Raw genomic sequence first — 24168 nt, forward strand, 5'->3', positions numbered from 1 at the left:
CACGTCCCTACCTTCCCGGCCTTGGATGACGCCACAGCTGGCAACAGGACTTTTTCAGGAGAAAACAGACAAGCCGGCGAGCGCGCCGCACACTCCACCTCCCAGCCTCGCAGGGGCGGCCGCCCGGGCTCTAACCCCGACGCAGCGCTCCAGGGGCTGACACGGAGGCCACGGCTTCGCGCTCCCTGGGGCAGCGCCCCAAGGGTCTAGCGGAATCCCAGTGCAGACGTCCAGGCCCCCCGAGCAGCCTCCGCGCCCCCTCCGGCTCAGCTCCGAGCCTGCAGACGGCGCCCCCGGAGCTAACTCAGCGGGGGAAGAGGAAGCGACGCAGCGAGTAACAGGCTGTGAGGACCGACAGCGGACTGAAGGAGAGGGTGTGTGTATGTGTGTGTGTGTGTCGGCCTCCCAGCAAGGCCACCTCACCCTCCCGCTTCCGAGCCGGCTAGCTCCAGCTCACCTGAGGAAGGCACCGGGACGCCGCCGCGGCCGCCGCGATGGCCGTAACGGCACGAGGCCTGCGCTCCACCGCCGCGTAGCTCTCGGGAGAGGGGCGGGGCACGCGCGGCGGGCAGGCGAATCCGCGCGAGCAGGAAACCCACTCCCGACCCAATCTGATAGGTTCAGTCGCCCCCTTTCCCGGTCCCTGACGCGACAGTGGTCTGTGCCGCACTGGGATTGGGCGGGCCCACATGTCAATCAAGCGCCGTTCGTGGTGTGGAAGGAGCTGAGGCTGCGCGGCGGAAAGAGAGAAGACAGCGAGAGGGTGAGAAGCGCTGGGCCAGACCACGGCTGTCTTCGGTTTTTCCTCTGCGGTTGCTCTGGCTGCTTACTTTGAGCCTTCTTCCTCAGCGCTGCAGGAGAGACTCTACAGCAAAAATGACTGCGTCCTGAGCTAAGCCCCCACTGTTCTGGGAGACTTCCCCTGGTTTCTGCACCTGAGGAATGTCTTCCCAGCCGAAGGTGCTTAGGAGCAGGGAGGGACAAAGAAAAATAAAAAGACCTGGAAATTGGGACCTGGGAGAAATGTAAGACATGTGGCTTTTTTTTTTTTTTTTGAAACAAGAGTCTTGCTCTGTCGCCCAGACTGGAGTGCAGTGGCGTGATCTCGGCTCACTGCAACCTCCGTCTTCCGGGTTCCAGCGATTCCCCGCCTCAGCCTCCCGCGTAGCTGGGACTACAGGCGCGCGCCACCACGCCCGTCTAATTTTTTTTTGTTTTAGCAGAGACGGGATTTCACCATGGCCAAGATGTTCTTGATTGCCTGACCACGTGATCCGCCTGCCTCGGCTTCCCAAAGTGCTGGGATTACAGGCGTGAGCCACCGCGCCAGGCCGACTTGTGTTTAATTTGAGGCACAGACCAAAAACCTTAAGAGTCTGAGGTCCTTCTAAAAGTACCCTCGTGCTTGGGCAGCCTCCAGTCTTGGCGACAGTAGTGTTATGAAGAGGACCTTCGGAGCCAGATCTGCCCGTTATAAGGTCTCCAGCCACTGGCTGAAGCATCAGTAAGTGTGCTGCAAACCCCAGTAACCTTTTTTTTTTTTTTTTTTTAGACGGCGTGTCGCTCTGTCACCAGGCTGGAGAGCAGTGGCAGTGGCGCGATCTCGACTCACTGCAACCTCCGACTTCTGGTTTCAAGCGATTCTCTCCCTCAGCCTCCCGAGTAGCTGGGACAACAGGCGCGCGTCACCACGCCCGGCTAATCTTTGTATTTTTAGTAGAGACGGGGTTTCACCATGTTGGTCAGGATGATCTCCATCTCTTGACCTTGTGATCCGCTTGGCTCTGCCTCCCAAAATACTGAGATTACAGGCGTGAGCCACTGCGCCCTGCCACCTCATTTCTTCTTAACCATCTTTATGGTTCAGTTTAGGGTGGCTCCTCAGGGAAGCTTGCCGAGTTAGGTATCCTTGAGCACAGGTATTTTCTCCATCCGAGCTATTGAAATGGTTTGTCTGTATCCCTAAACTAGATTGTAAACTCCATTGAATCAGGAACCATGTCTGTTCGGTTTCTCCCTAGGACCTTGCACATGGTAGATGGTCAGTAAATTTTGTTTAAGGCATTAATACTTTTTACTTTAATCCTGGCCCTATCTGTCAGCCTCAAAAGTTTGCAGTTTTCTGCATTTAACTTCAAAATTATTTGAGTAGTAATGCATGCATGTGATTGGCCTGTGCTGTAATTTAGATGTTTGTCCCCCTCATCCTCCTGTTGAAATTTGATCCCCAATGTTGGAGGTAGGGCTAATGGGAAGTGTTGGGTCATAGAGGTGGTTCCTTCATGAATAGATTAATGCCCTCCCTGGGGAGGGGGTAAGTGAGATATCTTTATTTCTGTCAGAGCTGGTTAAAAAGAACCTGGTACTTCCTTTCTTTTGTGCTCCCTCTCTGGCCATGTAATCTCTGCATAGACCAGCTCTCCTTTGCCTTCTGCCATGAGTGGAAGCAGTCTCAGGTCCCCACTAGATGCAGATGCTCAGTCTTGAACTTTTCCAGACAGAACCATAAGCCAAATAAATCTTTTTTATTTATAAATTATCCAGCTTTGGATCTTCCATTCTAGCAACACTAAAGGGACTTAGACAGTCTGCCATATGTAGGATCACAAGGTTAGGCACAGATATACCTGTTTATGCTCAGGTTGGCTAGGACAAGTAGACTGTGAAACTAGGCAACAGCTACTCTATGTCTATATTCTATTATTTGCATCCAAAGTGAATAATGGAGGTGAATTTTGAGTTTATTCTAAGGGTTTAAATAACTTTGCATATTTTATCATTACTGGTATGGGTTAAAATGCATCCCCACCTAAAATTCATATACTGAAGCCCTCACTCCTAATGTGACTATACAGATGTTCCTCAACTTATAAAGGAGTTATATTCCAATAAACCCACTGTAAATTGAAAGTACCATAAGTTGAAAAGATCGTAAGTCAAAAATGCATTTAATGCTTCTAACCTACCAAACATCATAGCTTAGCCTAGCCTACCTAAAACATGCTCAGAATACTTACATTAGCCTTCAGTTAGGCAAAATCATCTAACACAAAGCTTATTTTGTAATAAAGTATTGAGTATTTCACATAATCTATTAAATATTGTACTGAATGAAAAACTGGATGATTATATGGGTACTCAAAGTACAGATTCTAGAGTGCATATGGCTTTTGCACCATCATAAAATAAAAAAATCTTAAGTCAGGGACCATCTCTATTTGGAGCAAGGCCTTTATGAAAATAATAAAAATTAAACTAGGTCATAAGGGTGAGGCTCCAATCCCAGAAGATTAATGTCTTTATAGAAAGTGGCACCAGAGAGCTCTCTCCATTTGAGAACACAGGAAGCAGACAGACATCTGCAAGCCAGAGAGAGAGCCCTCACCCAAAATTGACCATGCTGACACCCCATTTTGGACTCCCAATCTACAGAACTTTGTAAAAATAAACTGTTGTTTAAGCCACCCAATCTGGTATTTTGTTATGGCAGTCCAAGCTAATACAATGGTTTTCTTATTTGTTGATACATTTTATAAAGTTTACAGATTGAGATATTAATATGATATTCATTTTTGAACAAAGTTGTCCAGAGTTAAAACTGTCTCTGCAAAATCACACAGCAAACTTAGCACAGCTTGACTCAATTTTTTTTTTTTTTCTGAGATGGAGTTTTGCTCTTGTTGACCAGGCTGGAGTGCAATGGTGCAATCTCGGCTCACCACAACCTCCACCTCCTGGGTTCAAGCAATTCTCCTGCCTCAGCCTCCCAAGTAGCTGGGATTACAGGCATGCGCCACCACCCAGCTAATTTTTTGTGTGTATTTTTAGTAGAGATGGTGTTTCTCCATGTTGGTCAGGCTGGTCTCTAAACTCCTGACCTCAGGTGATCCGCCCACCTTGGCCTCCCAAAGTGCTGAGGATTACAGGCATAAGCCAACATGCCCAGCCTCAATTTTAATTCTGATTACATATTTAACATAATGGAGGCAGAAGGTATGAATACAAATACAACAGGTACAGAAATACACTTCTTGCCTTCCTGTAACTTACCACCACGTTAAGTAGGGAAAATTAACCCAGAAAAAAATATGCTTAAGTCATACATTTAGTTTTTGGGGGGCTTTTGTTGTTGTTTTTGTTTTTTGAGATGGAGTCTTGCTCTGTCACCCAGACTGGAGTGCAGTGGTGCAACCTCAGCTGACTGCAGCCTCCGCCTCCAGGGTTCAAATGATTCTCCTGCCTCAGCCTCCCAAGTTGCTGGGACAACAGGCATGCACCACCACGCCCAGCTAATTTTTTGCATTTTTAGTAGAGACAGTGTTTCACCATGTTAGTCAGGCTGGTCTCAAACTCATGACCTCAGGTGATCCACCCACCTCAGCCTCCCAAAGTGCTGGGATTACAGGTGTGAGCCACTGTACCCAGTCAGTTTATCCTCTTACTTTTTCTTCTTTAATCTTCCTCATCACTCATTCTTACCAGGTACTCGTAAGAAATAATTTAAGAAACCTCCAAAAATATATGCAAAAGACAAGTCAAAGAAGAAAAATAAGGAAACAGCAATGAAAAAGGAAAGCATAGACTGGAAGGGCAGATAGGCATATATGAAATTGAACTTAGAACAGATGCAGTTTATGTTTTCGTGAGGTGGGAGCTGTCCCAGAGACTTCCTTTCACACAGTCTGTCTCCCTAACTTCCAAATATAAACATGCACATGGCTGCTGCTTCCTCTCTTTCAGGGGAACTCAAACCAAAAACAGGAATCAAACTTGCAAATTAGTGCTGAGTGGATCAGGGACTAACCACAATCAGGCAAAAAGAAAATGTTAAGTCAAAACTTGTGATTGACCCTGGCAACAGAGCTACAGTAAAATTTAAAAGAAAAAAAAATTTTTTTTTTTTTGAGACAGCATCTCGCTCTGCTGGAGTGCAGTGATCTCAGCTCACTGCAACCTTTGCCTCCCGGTTCAAGTGATTCTCCTGCCTCAGCCTCCTGAGTAGCTGGGACTACAGGCACACACCACCACGCCCGGCTAATTTTTGTGATGGTCTCTATCTCCTGACCTTGTCATCCAGCCAACTCAGTGTCCCAAAGTCCTGGAATTACAGGTGTGAGCCACCTCGCCCGGCCAAAAAATTTTTTTAATTAGCTGGCCATAGTGGCATGGGCTTGTAGTCCCAGTCACTCTGGAGGCTGAGGGGCGAGGATGGCTTGAGCCCAGGAATTTGAGGCTGCAAGGAGCTATGATCACACCACTGCACTCTATCCTGGGTGACAGAGTGAGACCCTGTTTCGAAACAAAAACAAAACTTATCTATGGACTACAGATGGAGCTTCAGATATGGGCAGCCAATCTGTCAATGATTGAAAAAATGCAGGTGGCTTACTTTATTAATCCCAAATAAAAGAATTTGGGAACACAAGGGAAAAATGAGCCTCCATGTGAAGACCTTTCCCAAAAACCTGATAGTTTACAGTTAGAAATTGCTACAGAGAGGCTGGGCGCTGTGACTCAAGCCAGTAATCCCAGCACTTTGGGAGGCCAAGCAGGTGGATCACGAGGTCAGGGGTTCAAAACTAGCCTGGCCAACATGGTGAAACCCTGTCTCACTAAAAAATATGAAAATTAGCCAGGCGTGGTGGCAGGCACCTGTAACCCCAGCTACTAGGGAGGCTGAGGCCGAGAATTGCTTGAACTCCGGAGGCGAAGGTGCAGTGCACTTGCACTCTAGTCTGAGCAACAGAGTAACACTGTCTCAGAAAAAAAAAAAAAAAAAGAGTTGGACAGAACCCGGCATTCATCCTCCACCCCGGCCGGCCCGCCGTAGCCAGTCCTTCCTCACCTCCTCACCACGCCCTCGGACCGCCCCAAGGCCCCAGTCACCGCTCCAGCGCCGCACAGCCGCCGCCATGATGACCGCGTCCGTCTGGCAGGTGCACCAGAACCACTACCAGTACTCAGAAGCCGCCATCAACTGCCAGATCAACCTGGAGCTCTATGCCTCTTACGTCTGCCTGTCATATCTTACTACTTTTGATGATGTAGCTTTGAGGAACTTTGCCAAATACTTTATTCACCAATCTCCTGAGGAGAGGGAACACGCTGAGAAAGTGATGAAGCTGCAGAACCCACAAAGTGGCCGAATCTTCCTTCAGGATATCGAGAAACCAGACCATCATGACTGGGAGAGCGGGCTGAATGCAATGGAGTGTGCATTAGGTTTAGAGAAAAAATGTGAATCAGTCACTACTGGAACTGCACAAACTGGCCACTGACAATAATGGCCTCCATTTGTGTTAATTCATTGAGACACATTACCTGAATGAGCAGGTGAAATCCATCAAAGAATTGGGTGACCGTGCGACCAACTTGCGAACGATGGGAGCACCCGAATCTGGCTTGGCAGAGTATCTCTTTGACAAGCATATCCTGGGAGACAATGATAATGAAAGCTAAGTCCTAGGCTAATTTCCCCATAGTCATGGGGTGACTTCCCTGGTCACCAAGGCAATGTATGCATGTTGGGGTTTCCTTTACCTTTTCTGTAAGTTGTATCGAAACATCCACTTAAGTTCTTTGATTTGTAGCATTGCTTCAAATAAATTTGGCAACCGGGGGAAAAAAATGTTACAGAACAGAGAATAGTTTAGCATTACTGTCAGGAAGGAATGTTTATGACCTTCCCAAAAAAGTCCTATCCTCCAACCAGCAAGACATAACTGATCACAGGCTCAACGCTGAAGTATAGAAATTAGTGGGCCCTGGTAACCAAATGTAATTTCTTTTTATTTAGAGACAGAGTCTCCTGTCACCCAAGCTGGAGTGCAGTGACATGATCATTACTTGCTGCAGCCTCAAACTCCTGGCCTCAAGCCATCTTCCCATCTTGGCTTCCCTTCTGAATAGCCGGGAACACAGGCATGAGCCACCATACCCAGCCTAAATTTAATTTCTAGATTGAGTATTGTTATATTGTTTTTTATCTTTTTCAGATGGATCTCACTCTGTTGCCCAGGCTGGAGTGCAGTGGCATGATCTCGGTTCACTGCAAACTTTGCACCTCTTGGGTTCAAGTGATTCTCCTGCCTCTGCCTCCCGAGTAGCTGGGATTACAAGCACGTGCCACTGCGCCCAGCTAATTTTTTTGTATTGTTACTAGAGACAGGGTTTCACCATATTGGCTAGGCTGGTCTCAAACTCCTGACCTCAGGTGATCTGCCCACCTCGGCCTCCCAAAGTGCTGGAATTGCAGGCATGGGATTGCCCAGCCAAGTATTGTTATATTCTTATGGGAATTAATTCAACAAAATTAATTAAGGGTCTTCTCTGTGGTAGGTACCAATCTACAACCATCAGCAGGGTACCTTTAAAAGTGCTCAGGTCAGGCACGGTGGCTCATGCCTGTAATCCCAGCATTTTGGGACGCCAAGGTGGGCAGATCACCTGAGGTCAGGAGTTTGAGACCAGCTGGCCAGCATGGTAAAAACCCGTCTCTACTAAAAATACAAAAAAATAATCCAGGCATGGTGTCATGCGCCTGTAATCCCAGGTACTCAGGAGGCTGAGACAGGAGAACCGCTTCAACCCAAGAGGTAGAAGTTGCAGTAAGCCAAGATCAAGCCATTGCACTCCAGCCTGGGTGACAGAGTAAGACTTCATCTCAAAAAAAAAGTGCCCAAACCAGTGTCAGAGAATGAGATGTAAGCAGGTATTTGTTTTTTGTTTTTTAGACGGAGTTTTGCTCGTTAGCCAGGCTGGAGTGCAATGGCGCGATCTCGGCTCATCACAACCTCCGCCTCCTGGGTTCAAACAATTCTGCCTCAGCCTCCCGAGTAGCTGGGACTACAGGCATGCACCACGATGCCCAGCTAATTTTTGTATTTTTAGTAGAGACGGGGTTTTACCATGTTGACCAGGATCGTCTCAATCTCTTGACCTCGTGATCCACCCGCCTCGGCCTCCCAAAGTGCTGGGATTACAGGCGTGAGCCAGATATTTGTTATTAGTATTGTAAATACAAAAATAGGTATGTGCAAGAACAGTAAGCCACAGGGGAGAGTTGTGTGGTCAGGTTAGTCAGGCAATTAACTAAAAAAGAGCTGTCCACATAGAGGAGCCTGCATAATAAAAAGGCATTAAACGGCAGAATATTGCTAGAGCAGAAGATAGCTAGAAATATCATCAGTAGCCAGGTTATGGAAGTCAAGCACCTTAGAGTTTATCCTACAGGCAATGAGAAGCCATCAAAGGTTTTTGGTTTTTCAGCGCTTTCAACATGTCATTCTCTTGTTTTCTGGCCTCCATTGTTTCTGTGAGAAACTGGTTCCAATTCTTTTTTTTTTTTTTTTGAGATGGAGTTTCGCTCTTGTTACCCAGGCTGGAGTGCAATGGCGCCATCTCGGCTCACTGCAACCTCTGCCTTCTGGGTTCAGGCCAATTCTCCTGCCTCAGCCTCCTGAGTAGCTGGGATTGTAGGTACACGCCACCATGCCCAGCTAATTTTTTGTATTTTTTAGTAGAGACGGGGTTTCACCATGTTAACCAGGATGGTCTCGATCTCTTGACCTCGTGCCTCGGCCTCCCAAAGTGCTGGGATTACAGGCTTGAGCCACCGCCTAGCCTCTAATTCTTACCATTGTTTTCTTGTTATGTCTTATGTCTTTTTCTATGAATGCTTTTAAGATTTTGTTTCTTTATATTTGTTTACCAAAAGTTACACTGTGATGTTTCTAGGTGTCTTTTTCTATGAAAGCTTTTAAGGTTTTCTTTATGTTTATCAAAAGTTACACTGTCATGTTTCATTACAGTATGATGTTTGCTTTGTTTTTGTTTTTGTATTTATCCTGCTTGGGGTTCATTTTATTCCCTGGATCTGTACATTGCTATTTTCTCATTTTTTCTTTTTTATCAAATTTGGAAGACTTGTCCAGTATTTCTTCAAAGGTTTTCTTCTGTCCCATTCTTTGTTTCTCTACTTCTTCTGGGACTGCAATTACACTCATGCTAGACTTCTCTGTACTTAGTACGGGTCATTCAGGCTTTGTTCATTCTTTTTTTCCTAATCTTTTTCTGTGTTTTAGTTTGCATAATTCCTATTAAGGGCCACTGTCTAATAATCCCTGAAAAATCTAAACGTTGACATTTTCCCAATAGATTAATTGGGAAATTAATTAATTTCCCTAATCTGATAGCTATAGATTCTTTTGGGGAAGGTTTGGAGATATATTAGGAAATCAGAAATTAGAAGATATTACTACAGAGTGGATTTAGTATTGTTTTCATTGACTGAAAAAGCAAAAACGGAACACTGAGGTCACTCAGAGGTGATAACTGCAGGGAGCAGCTTCCAATGCTAGATCTAGTGAAAAGGGGGAATCAAGGTGGACTATCAGATTTCAGAAACTCAGACAAATAATCTGGCTGAGCTATAGCTCAGACCCGTGAGAGGATGCCGTATGGCTGGTCCACTTCGGAGAAGGCTAGTTGGGGGTAAGGAGGATGTCAAAAGAAGCTCAAGGATGAAATCAATTGCTGCTGCTGGAGCAAAGGGCTCTTGCTGGTTGCTGGGATGACAGTGACAGAAACTGCAAACAAATGGAAAGGAGGAAGTCCCCTCTTCCCTTCTGCCTTCCAGTCTCCCTCTAATGCCCTTTGTTGATGGAATCTAGTGAGACACCAGCTGGTATAGAAAAAATGTAGTTTGTAGGGTTTGAGCCATAGCATTACAGAGGGAAGTATAGAAGGGGGAATGTGAACCTCAGACAATAGTTTAATAACCAGTACCATATCATCTGTTTGTGCTAAATTGTTAAGAATGGCCAAAATTAGACTTAATGCCATCATATATGCTTTTACAAACTTTTAGACCTTTTTGACAAGAAACTCAGGATACCATGTCAATTTTCTGCTATACTATGATTACTGTTGGTGCCTTTTTCAGGAGTAAGGAGTACCTTTACTGCACACATATAATTGCCACAAAATCATAAGGTCAGCCTTGGAAGAGATCCACATAACAGGATAAGCAGACCCTACCCCAACATTAGGTATCTGACCATCAGGCTCAAAGTGGCATGGGCTAGGAAAGGCTGGCAAGAATCCACATTTCTCCCTATTTCTATTTCCTATGTATCACCTACTGTGGCCATAATAAGGGTAACTTATTCTAACTTTGGATAACCACCCACTGTCATTAAAAAACCACTTCTTTTCCCTTGTTTCCTCTTTTTTTGCCTCAGCTCAGGCTCCCTGACACAGCCCTATGGCTTCCAGTTTTCTAATGCAAGTAGATGACAAAACAGGGTTTGGTGTTCAACATCTCACCTTATAGTGTATTTTTCACAAATGAAGGAGTTTTGTTGAGGATTTGTAAAACATTGGGCATGGACATTTTTCTAATTTTTGAACTTCAGTTGCATCTGAAAGGGGTCATTTCTTTGAATCTTCTATTCTTTAGTGATAGCAGTTAACATTCTACTACAATTTGCCTGCAAAGACATCTATAAATATCAATAAAGATACCAAATTCATGACATATTTCATCTATTTAATATTTGTATTTGAATATATTAGACTAGAATAACTTTTCTGCCTTTCTATATATATTATATGGCACTCTCAGTTATATAACACAAAAGACATTAATAGGTAAACATTTAAATGGCAGTATACATATTAATAACCGAACATTAATGAGATGATAATAATCAGGTATTCATTTAATGGGAGAATCTAGTATTTCCTGGTAGTCCTGCCTTCTTAAATTTCTCCAGTAAAGTTTATAGCCAGCAAGGACAAAAACACTAATCATGATGATTACCCCTCCAAAAACATCATAGACACTAGGAAATATGTGCAGCACGAGAAGCTGCAAGACCATAGCTACCACAATCTCCAAATGTTGTACTGTGCTAACCAAAGCTGGATGGAATTTGTCCAAGGCATAATACACTCCTAAGAATGCTACAGTAGAACAGACACATATAGCAATGAGATAACTCCAAGTTTCTCCATCTAATGGAATGATGGGTTCTTGAAGAACAAACATAGTAGATATTCCCCAAATTGTCCCAGTCCAACCAAAGGTAAACAGTGCAGTCCACATGCTGATCTTCTCCCTGATGGATCTATATACTATCATAGAAAGAGCAGTAGTCAGTCCAGCCATCACAGTCATGGTGTACCCAAAAGCTTCTTTCCAGGCATTTAACAAAGAATTGTCTTCATCAACAATGTTGGGGATCATGACAAGACAAACACCTAAGATGCTACAAACAACTGTAGCCATGTCAACATAAGCCATTTTCTCATCTACAAGCAGAAAAGCCAAAATGGCACTGAAGACTGTGGTTGTGGCTCTCCACATAGTGGTCCCGTTGCTGGGAGGAACTATTGAAAATGATGTATAAGCACAGGTGATAGAAATGACATTGCATACACCATAGAAGAAGAGTCGTAATCTGTATCCACTGGGTCCAAAGGGGTCCTCCTGATAGTAACACACAACTAACACAGATAAGACCTGCAAAACAGAACGGATAAAAATCAGTTCTAGAGATGGAACTTTAGAACGATCGGAAACAAGCCTAGTGATAAGAGCTACACATCCATGAGCCAAAGCAGATCCAAACAGCACTATCCACATTTTTCGGGACTGAAAAATATTTTTTTCTGCAAAGCTCTGGAACTGTCCGATCTCATTGACCATTGGGTCTTCTGTTGGTGGAGGGAGGGTATCCATGGTTCCAAAGAAAGTTCTTCCTTTTCTTTTCATTTCACTTAGCAGACCTTTCTTTGGATTTTCTTCCATAAAATTTCCATAGTCTTCATTGATTTCTTCATATCCATCATCCCCAGGCTGGGGATAATGAGAAGTATATTTCACCATCACTGTGTTGGGATGTATTTTCACCCGTTTTTTAACTGGGTATTTTTTGGAGAGAGACGTATCCATTTCTTCAGATAATCAATTCTGTTTAAAGAAAAAAAAAGACAAATGACAAGACATATTCATTTCATTGAAAATTTAATTTCTATTATGATCATGTCCAACAATTCAATGATAGAAAGTAGAGACTATAACAGGAATCTGGAAAAAAAATAGAAAGAGATGATCTGGCAATATGCCTTATCAGATGTATTGTACCTACTGGAATTGTTTACCCTTTTTTCACTCTCATCTTAAGTCTGTCCTCATTTCTCATCACTTACTTTTTGTTTCATTCAGCTCTATTTTCTATTTTTACACCACAAACAGATTTTTCCATGTTTTCATTCCTGTTTCTCTACTTATCCAACAAGCAAAACACAGAAAAATAAATAACAACTTAGGTCAAATCTTTCCTTTTCGTTAGGTCCATTTGTCTATGTCATTGTTATAAATATAAGTTCAAAGAATTTTGTATAATCAGTTCTGTGTAATACCAGAATTCACCTTATATTATAAATTATAGTGGTTTTTAAACATTCATTCTGGACTCCCCATAAGTTTTGAGATATAAAGATACACTGAAATTAGAACATAAATAAAATGAATTTAGTAACATTCACGCATTGTTGGTAGAGAGGTTAAATTATACAACCTCTCTCATGAGCGATTGGGCCATATGTATTAAGATCTTAATTACCCTCTATTCAGCAATACCACTTCTACGATTTTATGCTAAAGACATGATCACAAGATGCTTTTTACATTCTATGTAAACAAAAACGGGGGGAGAATGAGAATACATTTTTTTTTTTTTTTTTTTTTTTGAGACGGAGTTTCACTCTTGTTAGTTATCCAGGCTGGAGTGCAATGGCGCGATCTCGGCTCACCGCAACCTCCGCCTCCCGGGTTCAGGCAATTCTCCTGCCTCAGCCTCCTGAGTAGCTGGGATTACAGGCACGTGCCACCATGCCCAGCTAATTTTTTGTATTTTTAGTAGAGACAGGGTTTCACCATGTTGACCAGGATGGTCTCGATCTCTCGACCTCATGATCCACCCGCCTCGGCCTCCCAAAGTGCTGGGATTACAAGCTTGAGCCACCGCGCCCGGCCGAGAATACATATTTATATTTGCTTACATAACAAAGAAATTATGTAAAGATATGAAGGAAACTAATAGTGGTTCAGGTAACAGAGGGAACAAGACTGGAAGAAAACCTTACTGTTAGGTATTTTTTTACATTTTTAGTTTTGAATTGTAATATTGTCAAAAAATTAGAATTAAAATGTTTATCTGTTACTTTAGAAAAAGAATATACCAAAAACTGTGGGGAAAATATATATACAGGAAAGTTCACTGTAGCTTACTACAATGAAGGTTCATACAATGGAAAACTATGCTAGCTATCTATTAAAAATGACAACGTAGGCACGGTGGCTCACACCTGTACTCCCAGCACTTTGGAAGGCTGAGGCAGGCAGATCACTTAAGGCCAGGAGTTTGAGACCAGCCTGGCCAACATGGTGAAATGCCATCTCTGCTAAAAATAAAAACTTTAGCCAGTCCTGGTGGTATATGTCTGTAATCCCAGCTACTCAGGACGCTGAGACACAAAAACACTTGAATCCAGGAAACAGAGGTTGCAGTGAGCCAAGATTGTACCACTGTACTCCAGCCTGGATGACAGAATGAGACTGTCTCAAAAAAAAAAAAGACAACATAGATTGTATTGACATGAAAAGATGCCCCTACAGACAAAAATAAAAATAAATAAAAAGATGTCCACTGTATAATGTCAAGTGGGAAACAAAATTGAGCTTACTGTAGGAATTAAATAAAATAATGCATATAAAGAATCTGCCACAGTGCTGGCATATAGTAAACTCTCAATAAATGTTAGCAATAAATTTGGCTTCCTTTTACCTATAACAACTTTATGAAATACTGGGTATTTTCTATAATAATATTATTTCTTTTAGATTTTTATTTTTTCACTTGGTTCTTTTCTTCCTTTCAACAATTTCCTGTTTCCTTCCCAATAATTCCTCTCCTCTCTGCTTAAAAAACAAAAAAGAAAAAAATTTTTTTCTTCCTCATGACTCCCAGATTTCTTACCAAAAACGCATCGGTTCCAGGATCTTAAACAATGGCCCAGAAATAAAATCTCATTTTGTTCTTTGACACCATCTGGAGAGCCAACTGTTCTACTCCTAGTTACTCCTTTCTTTTCTAAAAAGCACTACCTTCAGCTGGAAGAAGTCATGAAAAAAATAATACCTGTGCCTCCAAACCCTTCCATTTCCTAGCCTGGATGTACCATTTGCAGTCCTTCCTGCACACCACTATCAGGCTAATCTGACTATTCTTCATTTCCAACTTCTACCAAGACATTTCAAATCATAGATTCAGCTTCAGTAACCCTAAACTGAATTAATAGTCTTGTTCTCCCAAATAAATTTTTTTCCTAATGTCCTCATTTATGTAATACCACAATTTTTTTAAATGTGAGAAAGCAAAGAAAACAAAAATCACTCATAATCCTATCATTCAAAGACAACTACTAATGCTTCCAGAAAGATTTTTCTTTCAAAAGCAGTATCAATTATATCCTATTTTATAACTTTCCCATTTTACAATACATTATAAACATTGTCCACGTCATTAAAAATTATATAATATCACTTTTAATGGATAGTTAATATGGACCCAACAAGGGCTTTGAACGCATTAACTTCAGCCCTCTGAAAGCTAAAGACAAATGGAATGACAAACTACTCTTATGCAGGATTAGATTCATAACAATCCCAGGAAAAGCCACATATGTGAAAATAACGGATAACAATTTTGAAGTTTTTCCATTGAATGTACATAAAGGCATGTTTTGTCTTGTTTTTCTTTTTTTCTTTTTTTGAGACAGTCTCGCTCTGTCGCCCAGACTGGAGTGCAGTGGTGTGATCTCCATTCACTGCAACCTCCACCTCCCAGGTTCAAGCAATTCTCATGCATCGGCCTCAGCTGTGAGTCACTACAGGTGTGAGCCACAATGCCCAGCTAATTTTTGTATTTTGTGTAGAGATGGGATTTGGCCATGTTGGTCTGGCTGGTCTCAAACTTGCAGCCTCAAGCAATCAGTCAGCCTGGACCTCCCAAAGTGCTGGGATTACAGGTGTGAGCCACCACACCCAGCCAACAAATTTGTTTTCTTTACTTCTTTTTTTTTATTTTGAGACAATGGAAAACTGATGTCTGGCTCAAAAATTAGTAGGATATGAAGTCCTTCATTCTATCCATGAGCTTCCTGTTCTTGAGAAAAAAATTTACTTTGAGAGTCTGAGGAATGACAAGTTTGTTACATTCCAGAATCTAGTTTTGGTGATGTGTCCATCCTTTAAATAGGGTGCAGCTCTGTATTACTATAGCAACAGCTAACTTTTGTTTCCATAGCCACTGACTGTTCTCCTGACCCTGACAACCATCTTCCAAATGCATCCTCTCGCTCTGAAGAATCAGGGGAGGGGCTGGGTATGGTGGCTCATGCCGGCAATCCCAGCACGTTGGGAGGCTGAGCCGGGCAGATCACTTTGAGCTCAGGAGTTTGAGACTAGCGTGGGCAAAACGGTGAAACCCTGTCTCAAAAAAAAAAAAAAAGTGTATCACTACACTCCAGCCTGGGCAACAGAGTGAGATCTCATCACAAAAAAAAAAAAAAAAAAAAAAAGAAAGAAAGAAAATGGCCGGGTACAGTGGCTCATGCCTGTAATCTCACACTTTGGGAGGCCAAGGTGGGTGGATCATGAGGTCAAAAGATCAAGACCATCCTGGCTACCATGGTGAAACCCCATCTCTACTAAAAATACAAAACTTAGCTGGGCATGGTGGTATATGCCTATAATCTCAGCTACTTGGGAGGCTGAGGCCAGAGAACTGCTTGAACCTGGGAGGCAGAGATTACAGTGAGCTGACATCATGCCACTGCACTCCAGCCTGGCGACAGAGAGAGACTTTGTCTCAAAAAAAAAAAAAAAGGAAAAGAAAAAGAAAAAATAATTAGCTAGGTGTGGTGGTATGCACCTGTAGTCCCAGCTACTAGGGGGACTGAGGCAGGAGAATCACTTGAACCAGGGAGGCAGAAGTTCCAGTGAGCTGAGATCACACCACTGCACTCCAGCCAAGAAAAAGGAAACAAAGAATTAAAGAGGGAAGGGAAGGGGAAAGGGAAGGGAAAAGAAAAGAAAGAAAGAGAGGGAGGGGAAGGGAAAGGGGGAGGGAGGGAAGGAAGGAGAGAGAAAAAAGAGAAAGAGAAAGAAACAGGGAAAGGAAGGAAGGAAAGAAAGAGAGGGGAGGGGAAAAGAGGGGAGAAAAGGGGAGAGGAGGAAGAGGAAGAAAAGAAAGAAGAGGGGCAACAACCAGGGGTAGACTATGGATGAATCAGTCCAAATTTATCTTCATCATTCTGCCTTTCTGGTGACGACAGGTCAGTGGTGATATCCTCTGTGAGGATGACTCCCTGCAGTACTAACAGAGGCACTAGAGTGCCAGAAGTGTATAACAGCTCACTCATTTCAGGCTAGAAAAAATTCAGGGCACATTAGGCTGAATGATAAACTCCTTGGCATGCTAGCCAAAATCAGCTTAAACGAGGGCTGCCTGGGTACAAGAGAATCCTTATTTGGGGCTGAAAAGCAGAAGCTTCCCGAGAGGGAAGGTACACTGAAGCCGAAGATGTGGCAGTCCCCCCAACCAATTAGGCTGGGGATGAAGGCTGCTTAGTTGGACTAGGGAAAAGTAATGGATACTGGATTCCAGAGTGGGCCATGTTGGCAGGAGCAAGGCAGAATGTGATCTAAGAAGACTAAGAAATGTTGGGCTGAGCCAGGCTATAGGAGAATGGTAGACAGACCTGAGGATTTTGCTGGGCTGTGTCAGTCTGAATTACAGGAAGGGGAGAAATTACAGCTAAGGGACTTGGAGATGAGGGGAGGTAAGAAGAGAGATCTGATGGTATTGAGGTAGAGGCTGGAAGGAGAAGCATCAAACGGGAAAGCTAGCCCAAGTTTGATCTGGACACTCCACTGACAGTTCTAAAGCAGAAAATTAGGGAAGGAATAGTGAGGGGCCTATCAGCTATGCAGTAGCTGCTAGGAGTCAACGGCTGGCTCTGGGAGGGAAAAGAATGAGGAAACAAAAGAAATATATAAGAGCAGAAGGTATGGGGAAAAAAAGAGGTAGGGGCGAGAGTTATCAGTTTGGTTACACCTGGGCTAAACATTTAGTCTTGTCATTAAGTTTGAAAGCACCTGGGCCAGTTAGTTGCTGTATAGGCAAAGTCATCGGGAGAAGCTTGGCCCCTCTCTCTACTCAGTCATGGTTCATGACTTTAGGAGGTTATAATGAACCATACACACCAGGAAAGGAAAAGGTTAAATGAAGTTGGGAAAAAAAAGTTTTATGTGGCACTTTTAAACAAGCAGGATGGTTTGGCTTGTGTGCCAGTGATGGTGTCTGATTTGGAGCAGAGCAATTTGTGTTGTGACATTTTAAAATCCATTCTGGCACATGGTGATGAATGTGTTGGCTGGCAGCTAAGAACTTGCTAGAATACAAGTACGAAAGTCTTTCACCATTTATAATCGACACTTCCCTTTGCAGGAAAGAGCCTTTCTAATCTTTGAATCAGTGGCTTTATCAATTTGCATAAAATATGCCATTCTCAACACATATTTATTATCTACCACTTAACTTTCCTCTGTTAAAAAAAAAAAAAAGGCACAATCACCTTGCTGTGAGTCAGCAGCTTTAAATTCAGCTGTCCTGGGTGAAGCTGTTAAGTGTAGAAAGGAGCCATCACTAGAAGGGGGCAAGCAGGAATAAAATGATCCTTTTCTATTTCCAGGATTTTGTTTGTTTGTTTGTTTCTATTTAAATGGTTAAATATCCAATTAGGTTAGATGCTAATTAAATGTAAAATTACTGGGCTGTTCCAATATGCAAGTTATAGTTGTACTTCTCGGTTGTTTGTAATTTACCTAACTCTCTTGAGAGATCATCAAGCAGCCCAGCTGAGTTCAAAGAAGCCTTCCAACCACCCAGGATATGCACCAGTTCCTGACCAAATAAGGAACACCCCAGGATCAACAGAAGCTACTATCGAATCCTTCAAACACTACTTGCACCACCTGCTCACATTTGTCCTGTTTTTGCTGGTATTTATCCACAAAAAAAGCCAAGCCTGAACTCCTTCTTGAGGTCAAAACTTAAAAATACACCAAATGAATCAGTTCAAACTTTTACAAATTCGGTTTGGTTTAATCATAACTGATTCTTCATACTATTGACACCATTGCTTCTTCACACTACAGACATCACTCAGTAAAATTATAACTCAGTCACCTCTTCCTATATACCATATTTCAATAAAATCAACATAAGAAATGGTTACCAGATGCCATTGTTTCAGACCAAACCATATGTCAAATTTTGAATAAAACCTAACAACACTTGATTGGTTAAGTAGCACACCTAGATTTATTAAAATCACTGCACTCCTTTAATGTCTGTAGGAGAACGTACATGCACAAGCACACATGTGTGTGTGCATTATATATGTGTGTATATATAGGTGTACATATATATGTGTATGTATATATATATATATATGTATATATATATATACACATATATAAATGCTACTGCAAAGTTGAAAAGAGATTTTACCAAGTTCTGTCACTGACAGGGACATTATATATAAAGAATATACATGGTGTAATTCACCTCATCGAGAGTTAATTTTATGGCCAGGCACAGTGGCTCACACCTGTAATCCTAACACATTGGGAGGCAGATGGCTTTGAGCTCAAGAGATCAAGACCAGCCTGGGCAATATGGCAAAAATCTATCTCTACAAAAAATACAAAAATTCGCTGGGCATGATGACTCCCGCCTGTAGTCTCAGCTACAGGCTCCCATTAGGCTGAGGCTGGAGGACTGCTTGAGCCACGAAGCAGAGATTGCAGTGAGCCAAGATTGTACCACTGCACTCCGGCCTGGGTCAAAGAGCAAGACCTTGTCTCAAAAAAAAAAAAAAAAGAGTTAATTTTACCAGCAACGTGTGTCAAAATTTAAATTACGTGAACTCTTTGACCCAGTAATGTTATTTTCAGGAATATATCCTAAGAAGATCACCAGTAAAGTATATAAAGATGTATGTGCAAGAATATTCATCATGGCTTTACACAATGAAAAACTGGAAATCATTAATATAATATTATGCAGCCATCTAAAAGGATTTTTATGTATATACATTGACATAAGAAAATCTTCATGTCATATTGCTGAATAAAAAGAAAGATGTCAATGAGTATTCACATGATTCTGTTTATACTTGTAAATCGCAGAAATTCAATTACTCAGTATTTTCTTTTCTTTTTTTTTTTTTTTTTTTTTTGAGCCAGAGTCTCTCTCTGTTGCAAGGCTGGAGTGCAGTGGTGCAATCTCGGCTCACTGCAACGTCCACTTCCCGGGTTCAAGCGATTCTCCTGCCTCAGCCTCCCAAGTAGATGGGACTACAGGCGCGCACCACCATGCCCAGCTAATTTTTGTATTTTTAGTAAAGACGGGGTTTCAATATGCTGGCCAGGATGGTCTTGATCTCTTGACCTCGTGATCCGCCCGCCTCAGCCTCCCAAAGTGCTGGGATTACAGGCGTGAGCCACCGCGCCCGGCCTTTTCTGTTTATTTTCTATGTAAGTATATATTTCCTTTAAAATCAGGGAAAAAAAAAAACAAGCTATTTTCATTGGAGGAAAAAAAAATCATTACTCCGTATTTCAGTCACACTAAAATAGTCACCCAAGAAGCCAACTGTAGGTCTTACATTTCTGTGCCTTCTGTTGGAAGGAAAACTGTAAATAAACAGACCATATTACAGAGAAAATTTGAATGGATGGTGTCTGGTGCCTAAATCAAAACAGAGGTGAAATATTCCACAAACTGAAGAGGATGCCTTTATCACAGTGTTTGAAAGAATTAATTCTGTGTGTATGTGTGTGTATAGATATATACTAGCATATTTTCATGACTAACCAAAAACATAATGTAGGTTCCAAATGGCAGTAAAGAATATAATTACCTTTGGCTTTTCTTACGTAAGTTACCACCCCATAAATCTTTATGTTAATGTGGAAAAATCTGACCTGAACAGATGGACCTCATGCTGTTCTCTAAAACATGAACAGATTTCTGATCTTCTGAACCAGGAAATTAAGTCAGCACTAAAATAGGAGACACCATCATCCATCTCCCAGAATTTCAATCTAAGAAGCTATAATAAAAGCAATTTTTCCCTCTATAGAAATATAGCACAGTAATATGTTTACATCTTAATGATATATACTCTTTGATATGATAAAACACAGTGGGATATTTATGGCACTGGTAGCGCTGGCTGACTGGTGTCTGAACCTCACCAATTCTGGAGAATCCCCTTGCTGTGGTTCTTGGCAGGTAGTAGCATTTGGCTTCATGTTCCCAAGTTTCTCATGGAAGGCACATCTCTGGCGCTGACACTCTGCCTGGATAAATGTTCATCTCGTTAGCCCAAGGACCTTTTTCCATGGGTGTTTTCATAGAAGCCGTTTCGCAAATCAACTCCATTGGTGTTGAAGACCTAATATAAGGGTTCTCTCTCAAGTAATTACACCTCTGAGGACTGAATTTCTGCTCCACAACTTTCTAGTTATTTAATTTATGTTGGGAAGAGACTGGTGGGATAACCAGGCCTGGTTCTGAGGAAGAACTGGGGCCAAGGGGGTGGCCTGTGAGGTCAGCAGATTGGTTACATAAAAGAGGAATGAATAGTTAAATATATCGAGGATAACGGAAGCCAAATTTTTTTTACCAAGAGAGAAGGAAGTTACAAAAAGAGTAAGGGTGAAGACTAGAATGAACCCTGGAGTGTTGGAATAGAGGTAGAGATACTGGAGTAAGTTCATGAGTTTTAATATAAATAGATGGAAAGATATATAAATAGGCCGGGCGCGGTGGCTCAAGCCTGTAATCCCAGCACTTTGGGAGGCCGAGGCGAGTGGATCACGAGGTCGAAAGATCGAGACCATCCTGGTCAACATGGTGAAACCCCGTCTCTACTAAAAATACAAAAAAAATTAGCTGGGCATGGTGGCGCGTGCCTGTAATCCCAGCTACTCAGGAGGCTGAGGCAGGAGAATTGCCTGAGCCCAGGAGGCGAAGGTTGCGGTGAGCCGAGATCGCGCCATTGCACTCCAGCCTGGGTAACAAGAGTGAAACTCCGTCTCAAAAAAAAAAAAAAGATATATAAATAGATATAGGGGTAGGGGTGTGTGTGTGTGTGTGTGTGTGTGTGTGTGTGTGTGAATTTCTTAGTTCGATCTGCGAAAATGGCCTAAAAACAGTAACACTCCAGTAGCAATGCCCATTCCTAGCATTTAGATCTTGGTTCTAAAAATGCATTCTCAAGTAAAAGAAACCAGAGCTCAGTGGAGAAACAGCTGATGAAATAACTGCAATGACTGTGGCAGAAAAAGTACCAGATGAGTTTGAAACCTCTGGCACCCCAAAGGAAGTACTCTCAGAATGATACAGAGATGTCAAAAGGACACAGTAACCAGCTTGAAGGGTATCCTAATGGCCAGAACTGGACCAATTTGACCATCAAAACCAATAGTGATAGTAATGGCTTCTAATGTGTTGGTTAAAATAGAAATCCACAAGTCCGTGCTGATGGTAATAAGTAAGAAGGGAGAAGAAAAAACTTCTGTACAATAGAATCCCAACTAGTAAATGGAAAACTAACGTTGTAATTAGAAAAACTACAATTTGGCAATCATCCTAGTAACAATTTACGCAAGAATCATAAAATAAGTGTGTGAAAGTTTGTTGAGAAACAGGATGTTTACATAGCCTCAAAGTGTCCCCCTACAAAATACTTACTAATTCAAAGGGAAAGAGAACATAACAGTTGAGAAATTATCACCTTAAGCCATCAAAGGTAACATCACCAGCAAAAAGACAAATCAATATTGTGTGCTTTTTAATATAATACACTTGGAAGAATACAATTTCACTTCATGCCATTGTACTCCAGGCTCAGCCACGAGAGTGAAACACTGGCTCAAAAATAAATAAATAATAAACACACAATTCATCTGAATTGGGACAAGTTGACTCTGGGTCACTTACTTGTTTTCTCCTTTTAGATTTAACAAAGAAGTTAAAATAGTATTTACTTGCATTTGACATGCTAACAATGTAAATTTGTTTACTGCAGTTAAACAGTATTCATACACGATGTTTTATACACTAGTGTCCCTAAGCAAAAGACATGTTAGTTTTTAAGTAATCCATGATCAAATTTTTAAAAAGCCATTTTTACCTTTCATTAAATTAGGCAATATGGTCATAATGAGAATATGCAACACATTTATACATGTATTAATATATATTTAATAAAGGTTAATCATATATAATGCTATTGTATTATATATGGTATAGTATTATATATATATGGTACAGTATTACTATATGGTATAGTATTATATATGGTATATATATACCATATATAATATATATTAGATATATGGTATATATATGTTGTTACTATACCATATATAATACAATATATATTATATATACATACCATATACATAATATATATGGTATATACCATATATATGTTGTTACTATACCATATATAATACATGTATTATATATGTGGTATATATATATTATATATATTGTATTATATATGGCATAGTAACCATGAGAGTTTAAAAGATTTTGGGGATCATCTACTCCATTTCCTTTGAGAGTAAGTACATCCTCTCTTTACAGCAGGGGTCCTCAACCTCCAAGGCATAAACTGGTACTGGTCTGTGGCCTGTTAGGAACTAGGCTACACAACAGGAGGTGAGTGGAAGGCAAGAGAGAATTACCACCTGAGCTCCACCTCCTGTCAGATCAGCGGCAGCATTATATTCTCAAAGAAGCACAAACCTTATTGTTAGTGCATGTGAGATATTTAGGTTGCATCTTCCTTGTGAGATTCTTAACACCTAATGATCTGAGGTGGAACAGTTTAATTCTGAAACTGTTTGTGAAAATCCTCCCCACCCCCACTCCTTCGTGGAAAAACTGTCTTCATGAAACCAGTCCCTGGTGCCAAAAAGGTTGGGGATCACTGCTCTATAGCATCAAATAGTTCAGTTTCTGATTGACCACCTGCAATGACTGGAAACACTCCTTCACAGAACAGCCAATTGAAAGTCATCCTAATTGTTAGAAAGTTTCTGTTTAACAATGTGTCAAAATCTTTCTCCATGTAATTTCCAGAGGCTGCTACTATACATGTCTTCCAAGGTCACAAACTGATTCCCTCTTCCACATGACATTTCAATAGCAGGAACTACTATTTCCTGCCCTCCCCATCTAAGTTCTCCCACAGTAAGTTTCCTCTTCTCCAAACTGAATATCCCATCTGTTTTCAATTATTCCATGTATAATCCTGGTTTTCAGTCTTCACAATCTCAATCACTATCCTCAGTTTCTATACTTTGTCCTATTCCGGGGATTTTGTTTCTATGAAGGCAGTCTGAGATCACATCAGCTATCTGGCAATCTCAAGCATTCATGATTATTCCTTCACTTAGTCAGAATTTATGAATGCCTATGATGTGGAAGGCACCAATGCGAAGACATTATGAGAGACAAGGCTAAGAAGACGTAAGCTTTTTCTTAAGAAACTTACATGTTAATAGATAAGAAAAGATAACGGGCCAGGCGCGGTGGCTCAAGCCTGTAATCCCAGCACTTTGGGAGGCCGAGGCGGATGGATCACGAGGTCAAGAGATCGAGACCATCCTGGTCAACATGGTGAAACCCCGTCTCCACTAAAAATACAAAAATTAGCTGGGCATGGTGGTGCGTGCCTGTAATCCCAGCTACTCAGGACGCTGAGGCAGAAGAATTGCCTGAACCCAGGAGGCGAAGGTTGCGGTGAGCCGAGATCGTGCCATTGCACTCCAGCCTGGGTAACAAGAGTGAAACCCCGTCTCAAATTAAAAAAAAAAAAAAAAAAAAAAAAAAGATATACGGTAATAAGTGGCACAAAGCAGACACAGCAAGTACTATGCACATTAAATAAATGCAATTATACAATTAACTACAGATTTGCTTTCACATCATAATATGGGAGAACAAAGCAAAA

General features: G+C 41.8%; 2 protein-coding genes and 1 pseudogene across 11 annotated transcripts in view; 1 reads left to right on the forward strand and 2 right to left on the reverse strand.

The window, feature by feature from the left end:
- Positions 1–544, reverse strand: part of NCK1 (NCK adaptor protein 1) — a 79283-nt gene extending 78739 nt beyond the window's left edge. Inside the window, exon 1 of one of the 3 annotated variants that reach the window (XM_003930958.4) lies at positions 458–544. The gene's annotated coding sequence lies outside the window, so the exon portion shown is untranslated. Of the gene's footprint in view, positions 1–11; positions 107–457 lie in introns of those variants that run through there. The other 2 variants (XM_074405876.1, XM_010341582.3) reach the window with 2 other exon arrangements.
- A 44-nt stretch (positions 545–588) lies between these two features.
- Positions 589–7192, forward strand: LOC141585646 (ferritin heavy chain pseudogene; annotated as a pseudogene).
- Positions 7193–8619: 1427 nt separating this feature from the next.
- The window catches only part of SLC35G2 (solute carrier family 35 member G2), a 90249-nt gene continuing 74700 nt past the window's right edge, over positions 8620–24168 (reverse strand). For 4 of the 8 annotated variants that reach the window (XM_010341580.2, XM_074405892.1, XM_074405891.1 and 1 more), the window contains one exon: positions 8620–11974. In XM_010341580.2, the coding sequence (XP_010339882.1) occupies positions 10718–11956 (1239 nt within the window). In that variant the 5' untranslated portion in view covers positions 11957–11974 and the 3' untranslated portion in view covers positions 8620–10717. Of the gene's footprint in view, positions 11975–17706; positions 18451–20395; positions 20501–24168 lie in introns of those variants that run through there. The other 4 variants (XM_010341581.3, XM_074405888.1, XM_074405887.1 and 1 more) reach the window with 3 other exon arrangements.

Source organism: Saimiri boliviensis, chromosome 9 (assembly GCF_048565385.1).
Source record: "Saimiri boliviensis isolate mSaiBol1 chromosome 9, mSaiBol1.pri, whole genome shotgun sequence".
NCBI lineage: Eukaryota > Metazoa > Chordata > Mammalia > Primates > Cebidae > Saimiri > Saimiri boliviensis.